General features: G+C 31.5%; 1 protein-coding gene across 2 annotated transcripts; it reads right to left on the reverse strand.

The window, feature by feature from the left end:
- Window positions 1–3,849: 3,849 nt before the first annotated feature.
- On the reverse strand, window positions 3,850–23,256 carry LOC112033310 (transcription factor MYB93). Of its 2 annotated transcripts, XM_024066096.2 has the most exons (5): window positions 22,839–23,256; window positions 12,534–12,672; window positions 5,213–5,617; window positions 4,990–5,119; window positions 3,850–4,791 (listed from the first exon to the last, which is right to left on the reverse strand). In XM_024066096.2, the coding sequence occupies exons 3-5, from the start codon at window positions 5,343–5,345 to the stop codon at window positions 4,047–4,049; spliced, it is 1,008 nt and encodes a 335-aa protein (XP_023921864.1). In that variant the 5' UTR covers window positions 5,346–5,617; window positions 12,534–12,672; window positions 22,839–23,256; the 3' UTR covers window positions 3,850–4,046. The 2 variants fall into 2 exon arrangements, with proteins under 2 accessions (XP_023921864.1, XP_023921866.1); XM_024066098.2 differs by lacking the exons at window positions 12,534–12,672; window positions 22,839–23,256 and having other exon boundaries at window positions 5,213–5,699.
- Between the last annotated feature and the right edge of the window lie 601 nt (window positions 23,257–23,857).

Below are 23,857 nucleotides of genomic sequence, written 5' to 3' on the forward strand. Positions count from 1 at the left end.
TTTTTTTTTTTTTTTTTTTTTTTTGGTTGATAAAATGTTCCAGGATTTGTTCATGCAGATAGCAGACTCAACTATAGGGGACGGCTTAAAAGCATAATAGTTAGGTCCATCCCTCCATTTTTACTGGTCAAAGATCATTTTCATATTAAATCTTATATTATTCTGCTTCTAAAAAAAAAGTTTATGTTATTTTATGAAGTGTTGTATAACTGTAGCACATACTGAGTTAATAATCATTTTGATTACACTATATACTAGGCTACCCCTGGTGGCACAAACCTTATCGTACATGCAGATTGGATACAAATTTTTTACTGAGAGCAGGAGCATAGGCTTTACTGAATCACTAATGATTACAAGTACTATGACCTTAAATCTTTAATCTTATCAAATAATTAGATCCTTCACCACAAAAGTACAACCAAAGACATCCAAGTTGGAAGCATAAAGTCAATCAGTTGAGGACTAGACTACGGTTACATCCTTTTTTAATTAATATATATGTAGCTCAAATACCTGCAACAATCAATTTTTCATCTTTTCCACCAACTACATATATTTTAAGGCCAATTTGACTGCAGTGTGATAGGCACAATTCTTATCAAATATTAACACAACAATAATAGTAATGATAATGAACAATAAGCATGATCCATGTTTTCCCTAAAATATTCAATAACTATTAAATAACCAGGAGTACTAGCACTCAATCATCTCTGCAAAATTAAAGGCGCGCAGATTTGGTAGGCTTACATTAATAAACACTATAATGTAATAGATATTTCTATAATTTAGCTATTATGTGGTTTGATTATGCTTTTATTACAAAAAATAGCTATTTTTTATAAGTAGTTATTCTTTAAAGCTAAGAATAACTAGACCTTTTTATATATATACCACTATCAGTATTTTTAAAATCTTCTCTCATTTCTCAGTGTGTGTTAAAATACTTAGTATTTAAAAAAAAAAAAAAAGAGGAGGGGGGGAGATAACTAATCCTCTCCAAATGGAGAAATTATTAGATCCATCAGAAGGATTACTGACGTGATCCTCCCAACCAATGAGACAATACCATTTATACTAATGTGTGAGTGAGTATCCTAATCAACACAATGAATAAAAAATAAAAATTACTAAGTGATGTCACATTTGCTTAAATAATGATATTTTTTAGTTGAAAGGTCATGGAGGACCACGTCAGCAGTCCTCTTGGTGGACCTAATAATTTCTCCTCCAAAAGTGTTATAATAGCTATTCCGTAGTAAGTGTAATAATTTCTAAAAATTAATATATTTCCAAATATATAAATTTTTCATATTCACATAACAGTAATAAAAATTTTAAAAGTAAAATAAAATAAAAAGATAACATCTCTCTCAAATTTAAATAATAGTATTTTTTAGGAATTATAATTATATAAGATATTTCCTAAATATAGATCTTAAATTATATTCTAATGTTACAACTAACAACAACTAAACCTATAAACAAGTTTAGTTATTCTATTACAATACATTTTATTCTCAATAATAAAATTACTATTCCTTTCACATAAACATGCCCTAATTGTTTTTTCATGCATGATGCGCGAGGATTGGCCACGTAAATCATACAATGAAGATGAATATTTCCAATTTGGGATTAGATCTTGTCTTCCTAAAGATAAAAACGGTGTTGGAGATGGGAAAAGCGAAGTCCAGAAACTCTAAAATAGCCATAAAAAAGAATTGTGCACATAGAGCAAGGAAAGTTTAAGGGTCTTCATTAAGTTTTTTTCACTATAAATTGAGGATAGCATCTTCCACGAATATATAGTTAAAATATGAAAAATCCTAACCCCAAAGTACTTAAGCAATAGCAATTTATGAAATATTTCAAAACATTTATCTCAACCACAATAAACTAAAAAATAATAATAAAGGTAGTGAAATTTTTTTTACATATTGGATTTTAAATCTCACCAAATCAAACGTTTCAATGGTTCTTTAAGTCCAACCAAATGTTATGACCTTGACTTTTTCTTTCTTCACTTTATAGTAATGGAGTGTGAGAACCTAATACAATGTAAATACTATTTTATGATCCCCAATCATTCAAAATAAAATTGGAGACTAACATAAGCTTCCAACTAATTTCCTTGTAATTAGCAAATTTTAAAAATTAAAAAAAAAATTTGGCTTTATCACTGTATAAATTTTATTGTTTAATATATTTTTAGAGAAGTCTATAGAAATTAACTACGTAAAAATCATCAAATAATTTTTTTTAAGAATCAAATCAATTATCAAACAGTTACATATTCTCCTATCAAAAAAAAAAAAAAAATCAGTTACATATTCCTTATTCTTTCTTTTTTTAAATAGTAAAGTTATATCAAGTTTGAAACTTCCAAACTATTACAAGATAGCATATACGCTAAAGTTCATTTTGAACAGAATGGATTAGATTTTATCATTATATTATAAATATTTTAAAAAAAAATTTTACTTTTACCATTTAGGTATCTATTTATATTATTAAGGAAAATGCTACAGTTACAGACTATTTTATAACATTTTTACAAACTATTGATATGTTCTCTTTTTTTATTGGTTTTTATCTAGGCTTACTATTAACATTACTTTTTCATTTATCATTTAGTACATCAGTAGTTCATAAAAAAATTTGTAAAAAAATTTGTACCTCTAACATTATTCCATTATTAATGATGTGGTATCCATTCCATAGTGGAGTTACCCTAAGAACTCTAGAAAATATTATAATTTGGAAGAAATAATGTGCTTCCCATAAAATAAATTTGTACAAAATGGAATGACTTCTATTGTAAAATTGTGGATGCTTAAAAAAGTAAGAATGATTGTGAAAAATAAAATTATTGGTACTTGTTGAAAAATAAAATTTATTCTAGAGTTTCTCTTCATCTCTGACTAGTCATTCTGGAAAAATAGGACAGATGATTAACCTTGTTCCTACATTTTCCTGAGTTAGGTCATAATACCATTGAAACCAACTTCTAATAATTTCCGTTCTCACATTGGACTTGGCCTTTGTTGCTCTAAAAAAGATGACTGCATGGAATATGTACGCAGTCTTTAGGAAGTACTGCAAGGTTGTTAGCCTGGACAATTTATCCTTCATCTCTTGCAAGTCAGAATATTCCGAGAACAGTGTTTCCTAACTACTCATTGCGAATCCTTCTACGTCACTTTTTTGACATCGATGCCTTGGTCAACTTTTTCTCTCTCTCTCTCTCTCTCTCTTTCTTGGAAGACAATAGTCTCAATGGCATTTATGTTTTTCAAGAAAGTGAAATGGACCTTCCTCTTCCTGCATAGTGGTTGGCTGGTCCAGGTTTAACTTACCCAGAATATTATAAATGGATATTACAACATAAAATAAGGTACATTTTATATACATAAAAGTAAAGAGACCCTTTTTTCCTGTGTGAACATCCGAACTTGGAGAAAACTTCTCGAATGGCCTCTAAACCAATAAAAATACCATGAATTTGGTGTTTTCCCATCTAATTTTCTGTAATTATCCTTTCGTTATGTTGAATAGTTTGTGTGAATGAAAAGATGGAACTCAATGATAGAGGTTGTGGCACAAATATGTTTTATAACGTTCTTTCTGCTTCTTCCCACATATCATAACATTATATATACCATAACTTCAAATCCATATGGTGCGTGAATGATATTTAACTTTAAGAAAGGAAAGGAAAAAAAATCTGATCATATGACTAGTTTTTGTTAATGTATGAGAAACCTTTTCTCTTTTTTCCTGCTAAGGTTTTTTTCTTTTTCGTGCTAGGGGTACCCCTAGCTAGTTCTCTTAACGATAAAAACATTAACTAACTCAAGCATTTCTTAAGATTTCAAATCTATAGATTACAATACTACTCAACCACTAGAACCAGTTGGCGTATCATGATGAAGATTATACACACGACGAAGAGTATAATACGCTTAGGAGAATTACTATTACACACAGAGTATAAAGTGGTGGTGCAAGTGCAACTACAAACCTTTCACACACATCTAAAACTAAGAAAGCTCATGGAATAGAGGGTCCTCGAGGAGTAGGTCAGGCCAAGCAAAAGGGGCTCCTCCATAGCTTGAAGTACTGCAAGCATCGATGGAATTAGTCTCTGCGGGTGGAGCCACGGAAGGAGATGGAGTACTTGAAGATGAAGCAAGCCATGGAGAATTGGGAGAGTTTTCGCCCTGGCTAAACGCCGTAAACTCATTTGCTTGAACCATATTGTCCTTGTTTAAGGGTGTTTGATAGGTGCAAGGGTTTTCCAACTGGGGCAAATGAGAGAAAAGGATTGAATCAGGGACTGATTGAAGTGTGGAAGTTCCAAGAGATTGTGTTGGAGTATCCAATTGATGAGGTGAACTCAAAGCTAAGTTATCTTTCATGGAAGACAGTGAATTCAAAAGACTAACAGTACTGTCCATGTCCATGAAACTACTGTTTAAGTTGTTGTTGGTAGTTCCATTAGAAGCTAGGGGTTGGAGAAGATATTGTAGGTATTGAACCCTAGCCATTTGAATAGCCTCTGCTTGTAGTCTCACAGTCTGTTCTTCCCATGAATGGTGGTCCACAAGCTCTTTCAAATTAGCCAGAGCTATAAGATGAGGCAAGCTCGAGAAGATATCAGTTCGAGGCCGGTGTGTCATGGGATCAAATCCCATTTGAATAAGCTTTTTCTTCAAATGGGTATTCCAGAAGTTCTTGATTTCATTGTCAGTCCGACCAGGTAGGTGGCCTGCAATTGCTGACCATCTTGTAGAAGAAAAAGAAAAGAAAAAGTTAGAATAATCAAACAAGTTATTGTCAAGAGTATAGTAATTCAGTTGTATTATTCAATCCTTCTTGTGTGGAAAATCAGAGTTCAAGTTCCCCTTCCTATTTATTAGAAGAAAAAAAAGGCATATATCATTATTTTTCAATAAATAAAATCATAAATATTGCTGAAATTACTTGTTTCCAAGAACAGCATGAAGATTCAGAATTGTTTGTTCTTCATCTTGGGAAAATTTCCCTCTCTTGATATCTGGCCTTAAGTAATTTGTCCATCTTAACCTACAACTCTTCCCACATCTGTTAAGCCCTGTAAAAAAGCACAAAGTAGACACACTTTGAGAGAGAGAAAAAGAGAAAGAGAGACAAAGATGGGATTGGAGTGTCATGGATCCATATATACCTGCAAGTTTGGGAAGAGCTCTCCAGCTTCCATGTCCATGTTTTTGGATGTATTTGACAAGCTTTTGATCTTCTTCGGATGTCCAAGGACCTTTCTTGAGGCCATTCTCATCACAACAAGGAGGCCTTCCCATGTTTGTTCCCAACTTCTTCTTTTCTCCTTAAGAAAAATGGCTGCCTTCCTCAAATCCAACCTTTTTCTTAAGAATGGGGCTGCCTTCCTTAATTCTAACCTAACCTTTCTATATATATACACACACTTTGGTGTTGTAGTCCCCCTGACTAAATAATTCCCAATTTGTATAGAAGGTGGTTGACGTGCTAATTCCCCATTTGCTAGCAAAACAACCGTATCCCTTTTTTCTTCTTGCAATGACAAAAGTATCCTTCTCTCTCTGCACCATTTCTTTTACAAGGATTGACTTTGTTTTAGTTTTGGCATTTAGTCTTAAATAATTAATCATAAGTGGACCCTGATTTTGTGTTTGTCTGGGATACACAAACATATAGCATCCAAACAGTCTGATGGAGTGGCAATCTTTTAATTATGTGACTCATATCCTTTTTTTTTTTTTTTAAATGGCTAGCTAAATCTATTTTTACATGTTGATCAGTGCACTAAAAATATGTGTGGATATCCTATCAAAAAATATATATATATATATATATGTGTGTGTATGTGCGCGTCCGCGCGTGTGGGGGCATAACTTTTCGGATAAGTAATTGTGATTTAAGAACAAAAGTAAAAATAAATTATATGCAAGTATATAGAATACATGTAAATGACATTACTTCTTAAATTTACCATCCTGTTATGAGAAAGTCAGAATAGTATTTAGATGTGCTAAAGCAACTACAACATAGGAAATATGCATATTAGTAGGAAATTTAAGCGCTCATTGAAGTGAAGCATTAATTAACTCTTAAGTTCTTGTCTTAAATCAATATACATATCTTTTTATCAAAAAAAAAAAAAAATCAATATACATATCTTTGAAGACAGCATACACCTTCAAGTCAATTTAATTGATTTTTTTTGCTTTTAACCGTACATCATAGAAATAGTCAAAAATATACACAATTTCTATGTGCGTACATAATATAGACCACTTGATGAGTGAAGCAAGCCCTAATTAGATACCATAAGCTTTGAAAATGCCATTTAAAGTTCTAAACAAGATTTGTCAAATCTATAAGAGGAAAAAGCAAACGTGAGAATACAATAAGTGTTGGGGCAATGTTTGGTTCCAAGTGCCTAATTTAACTGATTAATTATGACCCATTATTATCCTACTTTGGGTACGTACAAATTAAATTAGGGCTAGCTTAAAGTAAAAGTCAGCATCAGGGAACAGGTGGCATGCACGTCATTGCTGGTCGGAGGCTATTCCATGCACGCAACAAAGGCCATGGTTTCGTCACTGATTATTGCATGGTTTCTTTCATAAATCTTTTTACGTATTTATATAGATGGGTCCTCTTCTCCTCTTACAATTCTGGCCAGCTTACGCATTTTTAGACGTAGTACTACGCCACTAGTCTCTCAAATGAGTTTGGCTTTGTCTCTAGTAATGGTTATCCACAAACCAATCACATTGCGCCAAATCACACAAATGTAGAAGCAAATACTCAACATGGAGAGAGGCTCATTTGGCACTTCGAAGAAACTATGAAACCCCAAAAAAAAAAAAAAAAAAAAATGATTGCAAGTATAATAATATATCCTTTTGAACCATCTTAAAGACTTAAAGCTGCCACTACTTGTTTTTACTCTTTATCTCAAAAGCAAATATCATAGTTAGATCAGCTACAGGACATAGAAGGGCTGGACGAGTTTTTTTAGTTGTTGGCCAAGAAGTTGCAAAATTATTAAAATTTTCTTTTTTCCATTGTGAAACAAAGGAATAGGAATTTTTTTGTATGTAACTTCTAAGTACAATGCATACATTTACTAAAAATATCTCCGATAGACTTCCAAATATAGTGATGATATACATAGGTAAGCATGAAGAGATCTAGTATTATCACTGAAGTGTTTTAGATTCTGACATTTCAATTGGAAATCAACGCCGGATCATTTTTAGACCATATACCTTATTTTGACACCAAGACATAGTTTTTATATAAATGTATAGAGATAGAAAAGATTTTTCAATACTAGTGCCACTGAAAAAATTATAATAGGTTATTGATCATTTTCTATAACTGAATCAATGAGAAAGATTTGAGAGAGAGGCTGGTAATGAAGCACCCTTGCGAGCCAGTGGGTCACTTGTTTCACTATTCATGTCCAATTTGTAAGGAGGAAATAGTGATCATAAGCAACAAAGTAATAAAGACTCTGACGGAGGCTATTTCTTAATAAAGGGAAAAGTAGATGGACAATGTTATGCAAAATTACCTGATGTAACATATATAGGCTATACATAAAATTATTTCTCTTGTCCTTTGGGATTTCTAATATGTTGAATTTGAGTAGTGCATCATAATTAATTTTGAGTGCTAGCCAACTGCATTGCTCATCAGCCAGCTCAATCTGGGACTTTCAGTTTCTTTTTTAGCTACTTGAGAAAATTGGAGTCAACAAAACCTTCTTCAAGCTGTGTATCAGAAAACGGCAACTAATATTTGTGAATTTATTTATGAAACTCTAACAGACACTGTCAATGTCTACCAAGATCACACGCTAAAACGTTAAAAAATATATATGATCCTAGAGAACCAAATCCATGTGAGATGCGAAATTTAACACCTAGGCAATCAAATAACTTAGGTTTTATCACAAAACAAAACTTTCTAAGATAGGGACATGAAAAGATGTGACCCATTGGACCATTGGAGGTGATTGTTAGACAGGAAGTTGGTGTAGCAAACACCCCAAATTTCTACCCCCTTTGACACCCCAAGACAAATTCCTACAACCCTGAGAACGTGTCGGCTGTGATGCCTCCGTCCTTTCTTCTTTGTCCCGTATAGAAAGATTCATCACAGAGAGGGATCGTTTCACCATATTTTTTCTTCCAAGATGGAGGAAGATTTTTTTTTGTTATTGATCATCACTGTTAAACGAGAGAGAGAGAGAGAGAGAACCTCACAGCCAACATCCACAGTAGAAAGCCCCAAGCAATTGCATCATTACAATATTAAATTGTGTTTTACAATAAATCCAATGTAGAGTATATATAAGAATATATTAGGTTTAGTATGGAAACCCTAGAAGCCCAATCCGTGGTATTACAAAAATCATGGTAGCCTATAGCATTTTTAGACAATTATGGTCTACAATATTTACACTAATATCCTGATATATGATATCCTAATATATGCTAAATCTTTCCTTAAACTCGAGGCAAAGGTTTGATAAAAACTAAGGGTACGTTTAGTAGACTGTAATAGGTATTATAATGTAAGAGGTATTTTTATGGTTTAACTATTCAATAATTTGGTTATGTTTTTATTAGAGGAAATAGTCATTCCTTATGAATAGTTATTTTTTAAAATAATGAACAATTATTCATCTCTAAAAGGGTTGTAATAGTTATTTCTTAGTATGTGTATTAATTTCTAAAATTAATATATTTCCATATGCATCTAACAATTATGAAAATAAAAAATCATAAAAAAATAACTAATCTCTCTTTCAAATTTAAAAAATATTGTTTTTTAGGAAATATAATTATATGAGTAAGATATTTCCTAAAATATATCTTAAATTTGATTTAAAATACTTTCATTCCATTGTCTTCACGATTCTATTATTGTATTGTCACCAAACAAATAAATAGTAATAAACATTACATTACAGTATCTTGTATTCTTTATAATACATATTCTTATTCCTATGTAATTACCGTTACATTCTACCAAACGTGCTCTAAATTTTGGAAGAAAAAAAATTTCAATGCAAGGTATGTCTTTAATGCTCATTGAATGAACTAGGAGCCAGCAAGAAATGATTAAAAAAATTCATCGTACAAAAAGAAGAAGCCCTTGAACTGCGTGATGCATATTAAAGACTCTATCTCAATGAAAACATGCTGTTGCAGTCTCAAAGAGTGTTTGCTGTGCTTTTTTAGCAGAAGAAAAAACTAAGAAGAACGCTTAAAAATAAAGAATTCCCATAATGGAGGAATGAGCTATGGTGTGAAAGTGAAAGTAGGCGCATCTCCATCATGTATGTTGTGTTGAGTGAGGACCTATGGAAATCAAATAATAGGTCAAACATGTCACCAATGTGAAACAGGAACATGAGAGCTCTAAGCACATGTGAGACACATGGAGGGTGTCTTTAGAGTAGGAAGTGGTGGATGCAACCACTAGTAAGCACATGAACAAAACTAAGAGTATCCGCATTAGTGGCTGTAAACCTTTGCATAATACAAAAAGACACAAATTTTACTCATTTTGCCTTAAAAATGCTCCACATCAGTGTTTCTAAAAGTGTGCATATTTGCACATTTGCTACAGTAACCGTGCATATATGCACGGTCACAATAGCTTTGTATTTTATTTTTTGAATAATTTTTTCTCTCATTTCTCAAGTCATATTTTCTCTGTTCTCTGTCATTTCTCAACTCGCTTTCATATCTATCTCCTCTATACAAATCATCAATTCCAGACAAATCATCAAAATCATCAAACAAATCCTAGATCTAGATCTTAACTCATCAAATCCATATGGTTTTCTTAAATCTAAATCTCAAACTCATCAAACCCATTTACAAAAACCATATCATTAAACCCATATACAAATATATGCGAATCATCAAAGAAGAAAAAGTGGTTAAGACAAAGAAGAAGAAGCAGCGACTATAGCAGTAGAAAAAAAAAAAAAAAAGGCAACAACAACATCGAATAAGCAGCAGCAACAACAGCAAACAACGACAGCAATAGATGAAGGAAATGGAGGCCTAGCCATGGAGGTTCGCCTTTGTGGTGGCTATTTGAGTTTTGGCTATGGAGGTTCAACCAAGGAAGTTTTGTGATGGTCTGAACTCTGAAGAGAAGAGAGCTGAGAGATGAGAGAACGTGTGAGAGATGAGAATGAGAGATAACGTGTGAGAAAAAATAAAGGTAAAAATAATAGTAATAGTAAATGAATATTTAAATAAAAAATTGTGTATAATAGATAGTCTGATGTGAGTGTTTTAGAAAAGTGACCGTGTGAAATAGAAAAAATAGGTTTTTATGCTAAAATAGAAGAGAAATTTTACACATACTGATGCGGTTGTTCTAAGACTACGCTTGAGGGTGTGTCTAAGTGCAACGATGAAACAATGATTCTAAGAGGACCCGAATGCAAATATGGGGAGTCTATGAATATAGGTGGGTCCTCATGGATTTAGATCCTAGGTGTAAGCTCTAATATCGACAGTAGAAAGACAATGAAGGTTAATAAAGAATGTAGATTGTGATTCTACCATGTTAAAATGAGAGAGAAGAGAGAGAGAGAGAGAGAGAGAGAGAGAGAGAGAGAGAGAGAGAGAGAGAGAGAGAGAGAGAGAGAGAGAGAGAGAGAGAGTTGACGTGTTTTGATTTGACAACTTACGTCCACAGCATAAAGCCCCAAATAGTTATACTGTACTATATTAAATTGTCTATAGTAAATTACCGATTGCCCTAAAAGTTTAAATTATTAAAAAATTGTGAATTTAATCATTTAATTCATATTCCAAGTGTGCTAAAATAAACCCAATGTATGGCATATAGAGTAATACATTAGGTTTAGTATAGTACTCTAAACCTATAAGCTACCATAATATTCAGATATGCATGGTTTATGATATTCATCATAATTTCTTCATTATAATAGTATCCAAATATATTCTGACAAAAAATTATAAGATTAGTATATATCATACAAAATTGTGCAATGTTATTATGATTTAGGAAATTAATATTTTGATACCCAAATATATGGTATATAAGAAATATGGTTGCAGTAATCACTTTCACGTTTTCAAAACCATGCATTTTGGGTAAGATCAATTTAAGATATTCTAATGTATTGCAATTTAAACTTCCAATTTAAAGCTTTCCTCAGTATCATAGAATTCCAAAAATCATTGTATCATAGTTAAGTTCGCAAGCTAGCCTAGTATACTGACCTTAATTTGTCTTGCTTTAACTTAGTTTATCTATTAATTAATGAGCCTAAACATTAGCTTAAAGCATTTGCTCGAGCTTTGAATTGTTCACAAACATTATACTCATTAATTTGCCGTCTTTGAAACACATCCTATTCACACTGATAAAGGTGTATGATGCATTACAAGGGTTAGTCAATGGCCATTTCGTATATAAACTCAAATCTAGGGTCCATTAATTTCATCCACAGAGATCGAGGACATTTTCTTATTTCATAAGCTAGCCCTTTCAAACCTAAACTCATACTAAAGCATCACATCAATGTCCACGTAGAGTCAAAGTAAAAAAGGACGACAAGTGAGAACGCCAGCCTCTGTATATGTTGCTGTCGCCACAAGTTAATAACTACTAAACAAATCAATTATCAAATTAAGGTTTTGAGAAAAGTATGAGAGAAAAGAGTTAGAATTATTATTAAGAACTCAGTAACACCTTCTTCACGAAATCTAGCTAGTGACAGATGTTACACAAACACACAGAGAGAAATTAGTTGCTTCTTCAACTAAGGTTCCTTGTCCGGTGGACCACCTTTCTCAAATCAAAAAGGAAGCAGGTTTATAAAGAATTTAGAGCGCGTGTGATGTCACCTTAACCTTGTGTTATTCATTAGAAAATCATGGTTTGTAGTGTCAGCTAAACAACTGATTTGCTTGCTCGGTTAAGTTTCTACCCAATACATCTGAAACTCGGACTTCTATGCTTTTTCATGACACGTATATGGTTTGTGTCTTTCCCTTTCCATGCAGAAGAAAACATTACTCTAATACTTTATAATTAACTTAGGCACGTGCCCCATGTATATATTATAAATTTTTTTGATATTTCATTTGGTTCTTGCGGAGATTTTGAGGTAAACAATCAGGAATATATTAAAATGTACATGATTTTTTCAAGCATTAAAAGAAATTTCCTTTAGTTTTACTCATTCTTCTTGTCAACCATTATAGAATAAGCACAAGTGAAGGGAAAAAAAAAAAAATATATATATATATATATATATCAGAAAACCAATGAAAACGGTTTATTTTCCATGCCTTTCTAAGCGTTTAATTAATTACTTAATTCTTGGAGAATTCCAGAGGAAAAATTGGCTATCAATGTTTTATAACATGATGATAGTATACCTAAGAAGAAAGCTCATGGATTCTAAAGTAAATTAAGCATATATACACTACCTTTAATGAGGTTCAGAACCTTCAATAAAATGCATCTCGGTTTCTAGCATTGACATGAGTAGTACGTTGACTAGCTTGATACACGCAGATGAGTTTCAAGACGAAGTTAAGAACTTCTTGCCACCTCTAGGGTTTCTAGCTGCATATTCAAACGACTCAAATTAAGAATAAATAGAATATAGTCATTCTTCTATTAAGATAAAGGAAGAAAAACATATATAATTGAAGAATTGATGTTTTTGTTATTCTTCTTTGTGTTTGGTTAACATACAATGATAAAATAAGCTGAGAGTGCTTTCTTTCTTTTTCTTTATCAGTGACAATGACAGTCAATTTAAGCATCCTTAAGCAATTGATTAAACAAATACGTATTGAAAACCAAGAGACCACCAAAAAATAGTTATTAAAAGATACTTCAATTACGTCTACTACACGTGAATCGTATTTGTGGGCATAGATCGAACACCAACTTTACCCTATTCATAGCCAAACAACCCTAACACAAAAGCATAGAAAATAATGTGGGGTCAAGAAAATCTATGCTAATTTCATCATATCTTTACCGTTTCAATGATAACTACATGTCAAAAGGTAAGTTTACTTTATAGGTGCTCAATTCTTGAACCCTATTGGTCTGTTACGTACCCAAACATCCATACAGGCTATATCTAGCTCTCACCTAATTATTACAATGTGCATGCATTTTATATGTAAAATAGGCTCAGATTATGATTTCTTCTATAACGATACCAGGACTTTGAGTCGTCTATTGAAATTTTTAGTTAAACATTGCTCAAAGCTTCTTACTGACTCCTTAATAATTTACAAAATTAATATAGGTTCATTTATAGCCTCTAGTTTTCTCAACCGTTTTGTCCAACATTGTGGGATTGATTAGGAATATATTATGCATTGATATAAATACATAAGCAACCATTCATAAATTTAATATAATGTGATTGATGAATATTTATGTTTAAGCATATATGCTTAATATTTTATTGAATCAAGTACTCTTCTAAATCATTGTTTTAGCTGTCAACTACTACGTCCTATATGTTGCATGTTGGCTTAACTTCCGTTGGCAATGACCTCACCTTCACAGCTATGGACAGTGAAAGATAGTGACTGACATAGTATCAATTTTATGTAACTACACTATTCACGACAAAATGTTTTTTCAGTCACTCTTATGCCCCCCTTTATATCATTGTAGACCACCAAACATGACACCAGCTCGATCAATACATGACATATGGACTGGTGAAGTATTCTCTTCCATCAGAGTGGGAGAAATTGGTGAAGATCGAAGAGATTGAGAGGTGTTCTTTAATGGTAGGCAGCAGAAGACTATATATTAGCCACACAGACACATAAAAAGGAGAAAAGATTGGTCGAGTAGAGAGAACTTTGAGTCATCACTTCGAAATAATTATGACATAGTGGCTCTTATCTCCCTTTATTAAGGGAAGGGTGCCTTGGATTAGGGAAATTTGGTAAGCCGAAGGCTATCTCATTATATATATCTGGTCTAATTAGTATAGTAAAATAAAAAGGAAAAAAAAAACTATATATAATTTAAAGGGACAAATCAGAATTGACTATTTAAAATTGGTCTGCAGACCTACATACATATTCACCAGAATTGTAACTTCAAAGAAAGAAGAAATCGACAATATATGAAATAAAATACTACTAATTGAAAAGGATTAGATTGGGTTTTATTTTATTATTTTTTTTTTTTTCTAAGAGTAAATGAATGGATTTGACCCCAAAACTAAACCCTGAAAAAGGAAAAGCAGATGTCACTAATTGAAGCACACGGTGGTTCGGATGAATTGATCATTCAGACAAATCTGTTGAGTGTTGTATGTATAATATTATAGTTAAGGATACAAGATAGAATATAAAATATATAAAGATGACAATATTCAAAAGTTCCAACAAAAATAAAAATACAGCAAATAAGAATAGGTATATCTCTCAGCATGCCCCCTCAAGTTAAAGGTTCTCATAAGGAGAGCTTCAACTTGACACATAAAAAGATAAATTGTGGTGAAGAGAGTGCTTTGGTCATGATGTCAGCTAATTGATCTTTGCTAGAGATGAAGCGAAATCCAAGGGCATTGTAGGCAACCTTGTTAGGAACAAATGGAAAATAAATTTCCACATGCTTTGTCACACTAAAGAATTGGAGGATGAGGAAGAGAAAAACCAAGTTTATTGAGCCAAGAACAAAGCCGTGAGAGTTTTGCTACCAACTCCTTGTATTCGGACTCAATGGAGGAGCAAGCAACAATTTGTTGCTTCTTTGATGACCAAGCTAGAAATGAGATTATGACCATGGTTTTTAAAAATCGGTACAGTCAAAAAATCAGTTTTGACCCCGGTTCTTAGTTTAACCCAATCTTATACCGGTTTTGGGGCATTTTACTAGACCGGACTGGTTCTCAGTTGAAACAGCCAGCCCAATTTGATTTTTAAAATAGTGATTATGATCAAGAAATATGGCAGAACCACTAGTAAAGTGTCTGTCATCCACACAACTAGTCCAATTAGAATTAGAAAAAGCATGAAGTTGGAGAGATGTATTTTTGGAAATAAAGAGACCAATTTAAAGTGTGTGCTTAAGTAACGATAAATGTGTTTGACAGCAACCTAGTGTTCATCTGCTTGGCGGGGGGGAAATAGATATTGTAATGAACCCATAACTTGACAAAAAAAAAGTTTGAAATTATGGAATAACAACTCATTATGTTTGGAGATATTGCTTGATGGATAGAAGGGGGTTGCTTACAGGCTTGCAGTTGGCCACACTAGAGATTTCAATAATGTCATGAATATAGTGGCACTAAGACAAATGAAGACTAGTCGGGAGATGAGTGATCTATGTGCCTAGAAAGTAATGCAATAGCCCAAGATCCTTAGGAGCAAATTCGATTTCAGGGTAGAGATGATGGAGGAAATAGGATGGGTAGTATTGCTAGTGACAAGGATGTCATCAACATACACGAGGATGAATACTCAAACACCATCCCAATTTTATGTGAACAAAGATGCATCAACTCGAGACACACAAAAACCATGACAAATAATAAAGTTCAAGAGAAGGCTGAACTACAATCGTGGGGTTTGTTTGAGACTTTGGAGTTGTCTATGGATTTGAAAATTTTGGGTATTGAAAGCAGAGAGAAGCGATGATTGAAGTTTGACGACCCAATTGTCTTGAGAGGTAGTAAGACCAACAAGTGGTTGAGTCTCATACGAGAGCGAAGAAATTAGAAGACTAATTAAGAATTGGTCTTGACGAGTCCAAGAGATGATTGCAGGATTTGGAGACATAATGTTATCGACACAGATTGTAGAAGGTGGACGTGGAATAAGGTTAGTTTTCGAATCGAGGTCATTTTTTTGGTAAACTAGATGAATAAAAAAATGGTGGGAATTTGACAGAGAATGAACAAAATAATTTTGTGGGGAAATATTAGTTGGGTGAACATTGGAAGAAGATGGATGAGATGAAGTCAAAGAATTGGAAGCCATGATGGTTGGATGGCTCTAATACCAAATTGAAGCACATAGTGGTTCAGAATTCAGATGAATTGGCCATTGATCACAAAAATTTGTTGAATATTTTACGTATATTATTCTTTAGTTGAGGATATAAGATAGAATATAAAGCAAATAAAGATGACAATAATTCAGAAGTGCCAAACGAATCAAAAATAAAACACATAAGATTAGGTAAATATCCCAATATCACTAAGGTCCGTTTGGATACAACTTATTTTTGCTGAAATTGAAAGCTGAAAACTGAAAATAATGTAGCAAAATAATTTTTAAATATGTTAATAGTGCTATGGGACCCATTTTTAATTTTTTTTTTAATAAAGTGGTTGTGGGTCTCATAAACAGTGCGTGAACAGTATTGCTACAGTGCGTGAACAATAATAATTGTTCCATGAACAGTGCTGCTGCAGGTCAACATATGTGGCTTAAAAAAAAAAAAAAAAGAGAGAAAAACGCTGAAAGTTGCAAACGCGGTATCCAAACAAATACTAACAACTATATTGAGTTATTGAGAAAATGAATGGTGAGCATATCCTCATTTTACCAAACCAATAGAAGGGCCTGATCAGAAATGGCTTGTTTGAGTTGATTATTGATCTTCAGGATATAGTATAGCTATCATTATCTAGCCCTTATTATTTCTAATACAACAATAATATTATTCACAATTACTATAAGACCCTTATTATCTTCTTCTTTTTTTAGAAAGTTATTTGAGTTTGGAAGATGACCCAGGTACGCGGAAATTCATTTTTACGAAAGCTATTTAAAGTGACCTCTTCTACTTCCCAAACAGCAGAAGAAGATTGGGTATGTGGAAATCATTTTCAGCAATGTTTGAAGAAAACAGAAAGAGCCCAAAATAGTAGTTGTCATAACCCAGGTGACAGTGGGCATTATCATTAGGTCCGTCCACAATTTTTAATCTTAACCTTAATCTCATTGATGACAAAGTACGTAGATTTTTTTAGCACAAGTAAGAGGAATATAAAATTAGTGTCACAACACAATTATTGTAGCTACTTAATTCAGCCGTGGGACTCATGCCGAGCAACCACTTTCTTTTCTTTTTATTATCTTAGTAGATCTATAATTCCATATTTATTCTTCATGCTCGGATGTTATAAAATTGTTGCATATATATATATATACAAGTTGCATTATAGCACTAACAGTCGACATCATCATGCTATTTTATGTTTAACGTTTCCCTTGCATTTGTCCTATTATCTATTTAGAATTTTACTGAGTTCAGTATGTAACTGATCCCAATTATGTATATATACTTGATTAGGCTATATTTGGCAACTATACAGTGGGAATTCCATTAATCTTGCATGCATGCGATTGTTACTTACCTAAAATGATCATCCACAATCCACATGATGCACTTGGAGAAATTTTGTATGCAAAATATAATACTATGTTTTGACTGTATCTATATTACATAACATGGGCCTGTTTGCAATATCAGAATGTAAACAAGTTTACAATTAGTATAGTCTACATATGTTGAATTAAAATTAAATGCAACTAGTGCTGAAATGAAATCTAGCTAGTGACTTACACCTAAATATTTGTTTCTTTTTCTTTTTATCTGTAAAACATAAAATTATGGAAATTTAGTGTCAATAAAATACAGACAAAGTTTTTCGCCAAACTATTCTAAAGAGAAACCCTTCAAATTCCCATTAAAAAATTAATATGGCTATATATTTTAAAAATTTAACCATTAGATTGTATATTTTTTATGTTATTAACATGTATGTTATATGATATTCAAATCAGATGTTAATTGCTATTCAATCCATTAACTTATTTTTTATGTATAATTTAATATTACAAAAACTTGAAATTTAAACATTTAATTGATGATATAATTATTAATTTTTTATTTTCTTGAAATTTTGCAAATATGGAAAATTTAAAAAAAAATTTTAAAAAAATGCAATCTAATGTTGGATTTGTTAAAATTCAAATTCAATAAATTAAAAAAAAAAAAAATATATATATATATATATATATATATACATATAAGGGGAGTTTGAAGGGTTTCTCTCCAAACTAATTTAAATAGAAACTTTATCCATACATTGTTAGGTAGGAGCCCTTTAGGCACTTTTCTGGTAAAATTATGCCCTATTTTTCAAAGAACAATGAAGGCAAAAAAGCTTATAGAAAGACAACAAATATGTAAGATGGAGGAAGAAAATTTACCCATGGAATTAAGCTGAAACTGATATTAAAATAAAACAGAAAATACCATTTTAATTATGTTACATTGGTACGAAAGGCATATAACAAAAAGACCAGGTGCAACTGAGACCTATTTTATGGACAATGATATATGTTTGAACGGAAGCAATTTGCTAAAGAAAATATTGTAAAATGTATTTCAAAAGTTAATTATACAAAGATCAAATTGCCAGATTTGTATAATAAATCTTGCCCAAAAAATAAAGGCTGGGAGTGACCAATTCATGTAAGACCCTATTAGTGGGTGAATATAGCAGCACCTACTGAATAAGGAACTAATGCTTGAAGTGGGTTTAACCATAGCTTAACCTCAATCCCAAAGAGATTTTTTTGTAACATTAGTAGTTGGGCATTTGTCAATGGCCTTATAGCTCAACTAGTTATTATTTTTTGGTGTTTCCAATAGAAATAATTTATAATTCAAATCTATTTTCCAAATAAAATAAAACATTAGTAGTTGGGCATTTGTCAAGGGCCTTATAGCTCAACTAGTTATTATTTTTTTTGTGTTTCCAATAGAAATAATCCATAATTCAAATCTATTTTCCAAATAAAATAAAACATTAGTAGTTGGGCATTTGTCAAGGGCCTTATAGCTCAACTAGTTATTATTTTTTGGTGTTTCCAATAGAAATAATCCATAATTCAAATCTATTTTCCCAATAAAATAAAACATTAGCAGTTGGGCATTTGTCAAGGGCCTTATAGCTCAACTAGTTATTATTTTTTGGTGTTTCCAATAGAAATAATCCATAATTCAAATCTATTTTCCAAATAAAATAAAATTTTGGGCATCCTAATAAGAACCAATTTTGTTTTCAAATATTTGAACTCAAGATATTAACCTAACCAAATTACATGGAACTAAACCTTTACAATTGGACCACTCATATTCCCTAGTAACATCAAATATTCTTAATATTTCAGCCATATACTCGAGCACTTAATTAATTATGCAACCTTAGGAAATTATAGAAAATTAATTTTTCTATTAAAATATAATTTCAATAAAATTTGAAAACAACACAAAGTACAATAAACTATATATAAGAATTGTAAAGTTTCAATTGGTAAAGTCTCTTATTGTAAAATAAGAGATCTGGGATTCGATCCATGTGCACACACCAAAAATCTAATTGATGTTTTAGTTTGATGATATAAATTAAAAAACAATCTTTAAAAGCAAATATCATATAAAGTTGAAACTATCAATCAAAAAAAAAAATATATATATATATATATATATTTAAATATAAAAAAAAAAAATTGATGACATTTTAGCCTAGTGACACCTCCACCTTATTGGTGGAAAAATATTGAGATTCAATCCCTTATACTTAACAAGCAAACAATATTAAAATATAACTTAAAAAAATGTATCATCATATAATTAAACGGCTGTAGATACTAGATAATTCTATAGGCCAAAGTAGAATTTCCACCTAAACTTGCCAAGAAATTAGATATTAAATACGATCATTGTCCTTTCCATAGTCAAAAGGTATGATCATTAAGTGTAGGTATTATATAGTGCTCCAAATGGACCACATTATAGGGGTCAAGAATCAACATCTATTTTTATGCTTATATATATAGTGATTTAAAAAAAAAAAAAAAAAAAAAAAAAAAAAAAAAAAAAAAAAAAAAAAAAAAAAAAACTCAATTCGAACCACTGTTAGGTACCTAGGTGCTGCGTTGTACTTATACCGCTCTCTCTCTCTCTCTCTCTCTCTCTCTCTCTCTCTCTCTCTCTCTCTCCATAATTTTATAAACCCAAAAAACAATGGAGAATCCGATCATGATACTAAGTCATAATCTTTTTTACCAACTACCCTTGTCCGCACCTTATTTCTCAATTCATAAGATTTGCCTTATTTTTCCTATGTTATAGGTCACATTCACACTGTATCAGCATTAGCATCAGGTATTGTAAAAAAAATATTATTCTGACATATCAAAAAGCTATTTTTTTTTAACACATATTTTATTCTTTTGCCACTTTACATAAATATTATTTTTTCTATCACATCATTTTACAATACACTCTACATTAAATATATTTTTTTATCACTTTTAGTTGTGGAGAGAGAGAGATGATTAAAAAATGCTACAAAAATAAATACAATAGAATTGTACTATAGCAAATACCAAATGAATTTATGCTTTGTTTAGTAGTGGTTTAAATGGAGAGAAAAGAATATATTGTGGAATTTTGACCCACTATTTTTTTCGTTCAAATTGAGAAGAACATAGACAGAAAAGCGGCATTAAGAAGAAAATAATTAAATTATCTCCCAACTTTTCAATCCTTCTTCTTTTATATAATAAAAATATAATAGTAATTTAATCTCCGTTCTTTCACTAAATAATTAAATTATCTCCCAACTTTTCAATCCTTCTACTTTTATATAATAAAATATAATAGTAATTTAATCTCCGTTCTTTCAATTTTTCATTCTCTAAACCAAGCATGTACAGTGTAAAAACACAAATATTTTCTATTTTTCTAATTTTTATTCTTCCAACTTTTTCCAACATCCCATTTTTCATATTCCCGAACACAAATATGTTTGGAATTGGAACAAATACTGAGAAAATGAGAGAGAAATGTGGCCAAAATATATTAATGTTTATATATTTTGGTCATCTTTCCCTTCCCTCTCACTATTAAAAAAATAAAATAAAATAAAAAGGTCCTATGTCCAAACTCCATATAGATTAGATCCAAATCATACAATCCTGGGTCCAGGTTTCATCCACTGCACCCATTGACCCTATCACAATTTCGTTTGCCCAGGACCCTATCACAATTTAAAAAGGCATCAAATGTGTCATGTTTAGACTTATTCTAAACCCAGCCCACTTAACCCGTACTCAAAAAACTGAGAGGCTTATGGGCTGAATTGATACATGTTTGATGCTACGGCGAAACAAGCCTAATGATAAGTAGAACGCCCAAACTTAATTAATGTCGAATTATTTTTTATATTTTTCGGTGAAAATGGGAATATCATTAATTAAATAATTTATAAATTAAATTAAAAAAAAATTCGTGCTACATCAACAGAAGTAAAGTTTTTTTTTTTAATTATATTTAAAAATTGACAGATTAGTATATAAAAGCACGTGTCATTTACTTCATTTTTAAATATCACGCGTCTTACATCTAAATAAAAAATAAAAGGAATTAAAAGATTTAGTGGGAGATCTCATCTCTATAAAATTTATGTAGTAAAATTTGTAATATTTATAGTGCAATCCCAAAAAAAATAGTGAATTGTTGGCGTGACTAAGACTAACAACTGGTTTTTGTGTCTTATTGTGCTAAATTGAATGACTAGTTTCTAAATGTAACACTTTTTTTTTTTTAACGGATTCTAAATGTGTTAAACCTACTAAATCTTCACAAGTAACTTTGGTCAAATCAAAAGGGTAGATTCACTAGATTGAAACGCACAAGATGGTATACAGACTAAGTAGATCATGCTCCTTTGGCATTACATATCACAGAAGTAGGCTGTGTGCCAAAGATACAGTCAATTGTTGTTCAAATGAACTGCAGCTCCATTAAAACAAAAAACTGATACCCAAGTTATGCACATCTACAAAGTACTTGCCCCAAACAAATTAACTCTTGGACTACCTAAGGATTATATTCGCACAACTTGTAAAAAATATGTCACCCAACCAGCATTATATTCTTTTCCTTAAAAAAAAAAAAAAGATCGGATTTGAAATCTACAGTATCTAACCAATGAGTTTCTTTTTGGTGTAAGCAATATTTGAACCTGAATCTCATATTTAACAATAAGAAACCCTACTAATTAAATTAACTAGAACCCATAAAAAGTAATTCTTTTATAAAAATTATAAAATTTTGAAATTTATAGAATCTGCTCTATTATGATTGCTTTTCACCATTAGGCCAAGATGTCAATAGGTTTTTCTATATGTATAGGTGAGATTCAAATTTAGGTCTCTTATTCAATAATAGAAGACTTTACCAATTAAGTTAGCTGAATTCCAAAAAATAAAAATTCAATTTATATTATAATTAAGTAACATATGTAAATCACAGGACCAAAGGAATAAAAGTGCAACTAAGTATAGACGAATCTTAAATGTTTCCTAAAGCATAAGTCGTTTGAGTCCATTTGCACAATCCTTTAACCCCCATTTCAATTATGAACTCACATCAAAGTAAATAAATAACCATAAATATGAAACCATTGCTTGTAGCTGTAGGGTGTAGCTTATCACCTTTCATTATTGTCAAAGGGATGATTTCAAGAAGAAAATGTAAAAGAGTGGCACTATTTTCCGGTGAGGAAATAGCAATTCTAGACGTGTAATTAGAATAAGAAGATAAAATCTAATATTTTGGACCCCGGTCCGGTCGCATTTGCATTAAAAATACAACACAGTCGCAGATTACATATGCAATTATTAAGCTTTATGATATATATAAGATAAACATACCTTAAAGATTTGCAGTGATCTTGTAAAGTATCATCTTCTTCTACCTTAGAAGAGGAATTTGACCAAAGAAAGCATGGTAGAGGAGGAGCTGGAGGCAATATTGATGGAATGGGAGAATTGAAACAAAATTTGTAAGCACTTTTTTGTGTTTTGGCCTGGTAAGAAGATAAGCACTTGTGCATGTAGCAGCAAATGTTCAGAGAGAAAGAGAGAGAGAGAGAGAGAGATGAGAGATCACTATCATCCAGGTTGGTTCATATATATATCTAAATGGATAGTGTGATAGATCTATCCGAAGGTTCATATATGCTGCATGCAAAGCTGGTCACATGGAGTTGAAAGTAAAAAAGATCACCACCATCATCTCTGTTATTGGGTGTATCAGTGTATTGGCAGCAATGCAATATCAAGTCAAAGTTAGATTATATTTTGTGCAATCATTTTTAATATGCTGCATGCTAAACCCGAAGTTGGAGTTGGTAAGAAAGAGATTTGAAAAAAAAAAACAATCTTTAGTGGATATAACAGTAAGGCTACTGTGAGAGCGTTCTCTTACAGTTAGCTATGAGCTCGCCTTCCCATGTGTACTTAAAGATACAAGTTCAATTTTATATTAACCTGAACTTTTTTTCTTTTTGTTTTTTTTTTTTTTTTTTTAGATATAATTGGATTTGAATCTATTTGTCATTCATTAGATGAGATGATTGTTTTTTATTATTAAAGTATATTTGTCATTCATTATATTATATTGTTTTTTATTATTAAAGTATAAAGTTAAGAAGACATCAATGAATTTCTTTTATTGAAAAAATTCAACCTCAAGTTCCTAATTCGACAAGAAACTTTATTAAAGCTAACTCAAAGTCACTAATAACATTTTGATTATTGAAATCAACACCAATAGACTGATTTGGAGCAAGCTTTTAGAAAAAATGTCAACATCTGAAATGAAAAGGTAGTAACAACCATGTGCAGGGGCATCTTCTCTCTGATGTGTCCATGATTTTCCTGGAAAGACA

Source organism: Quercus suber, unplaced genomic scaffold (genome assembly GCF_002906115.3).
Source record: "Quercus suber isolate HL8 unplaced genomic scaffold, Cork oak 2.0 scaffold_6, whole genome shotgun sequence".
Lineage (NCBI taxonomy): Eukaryota > Viridiplantae > Streptophyta > Magnoliopsida > Fagales > Fagaceae > Quercus > Quercus suber.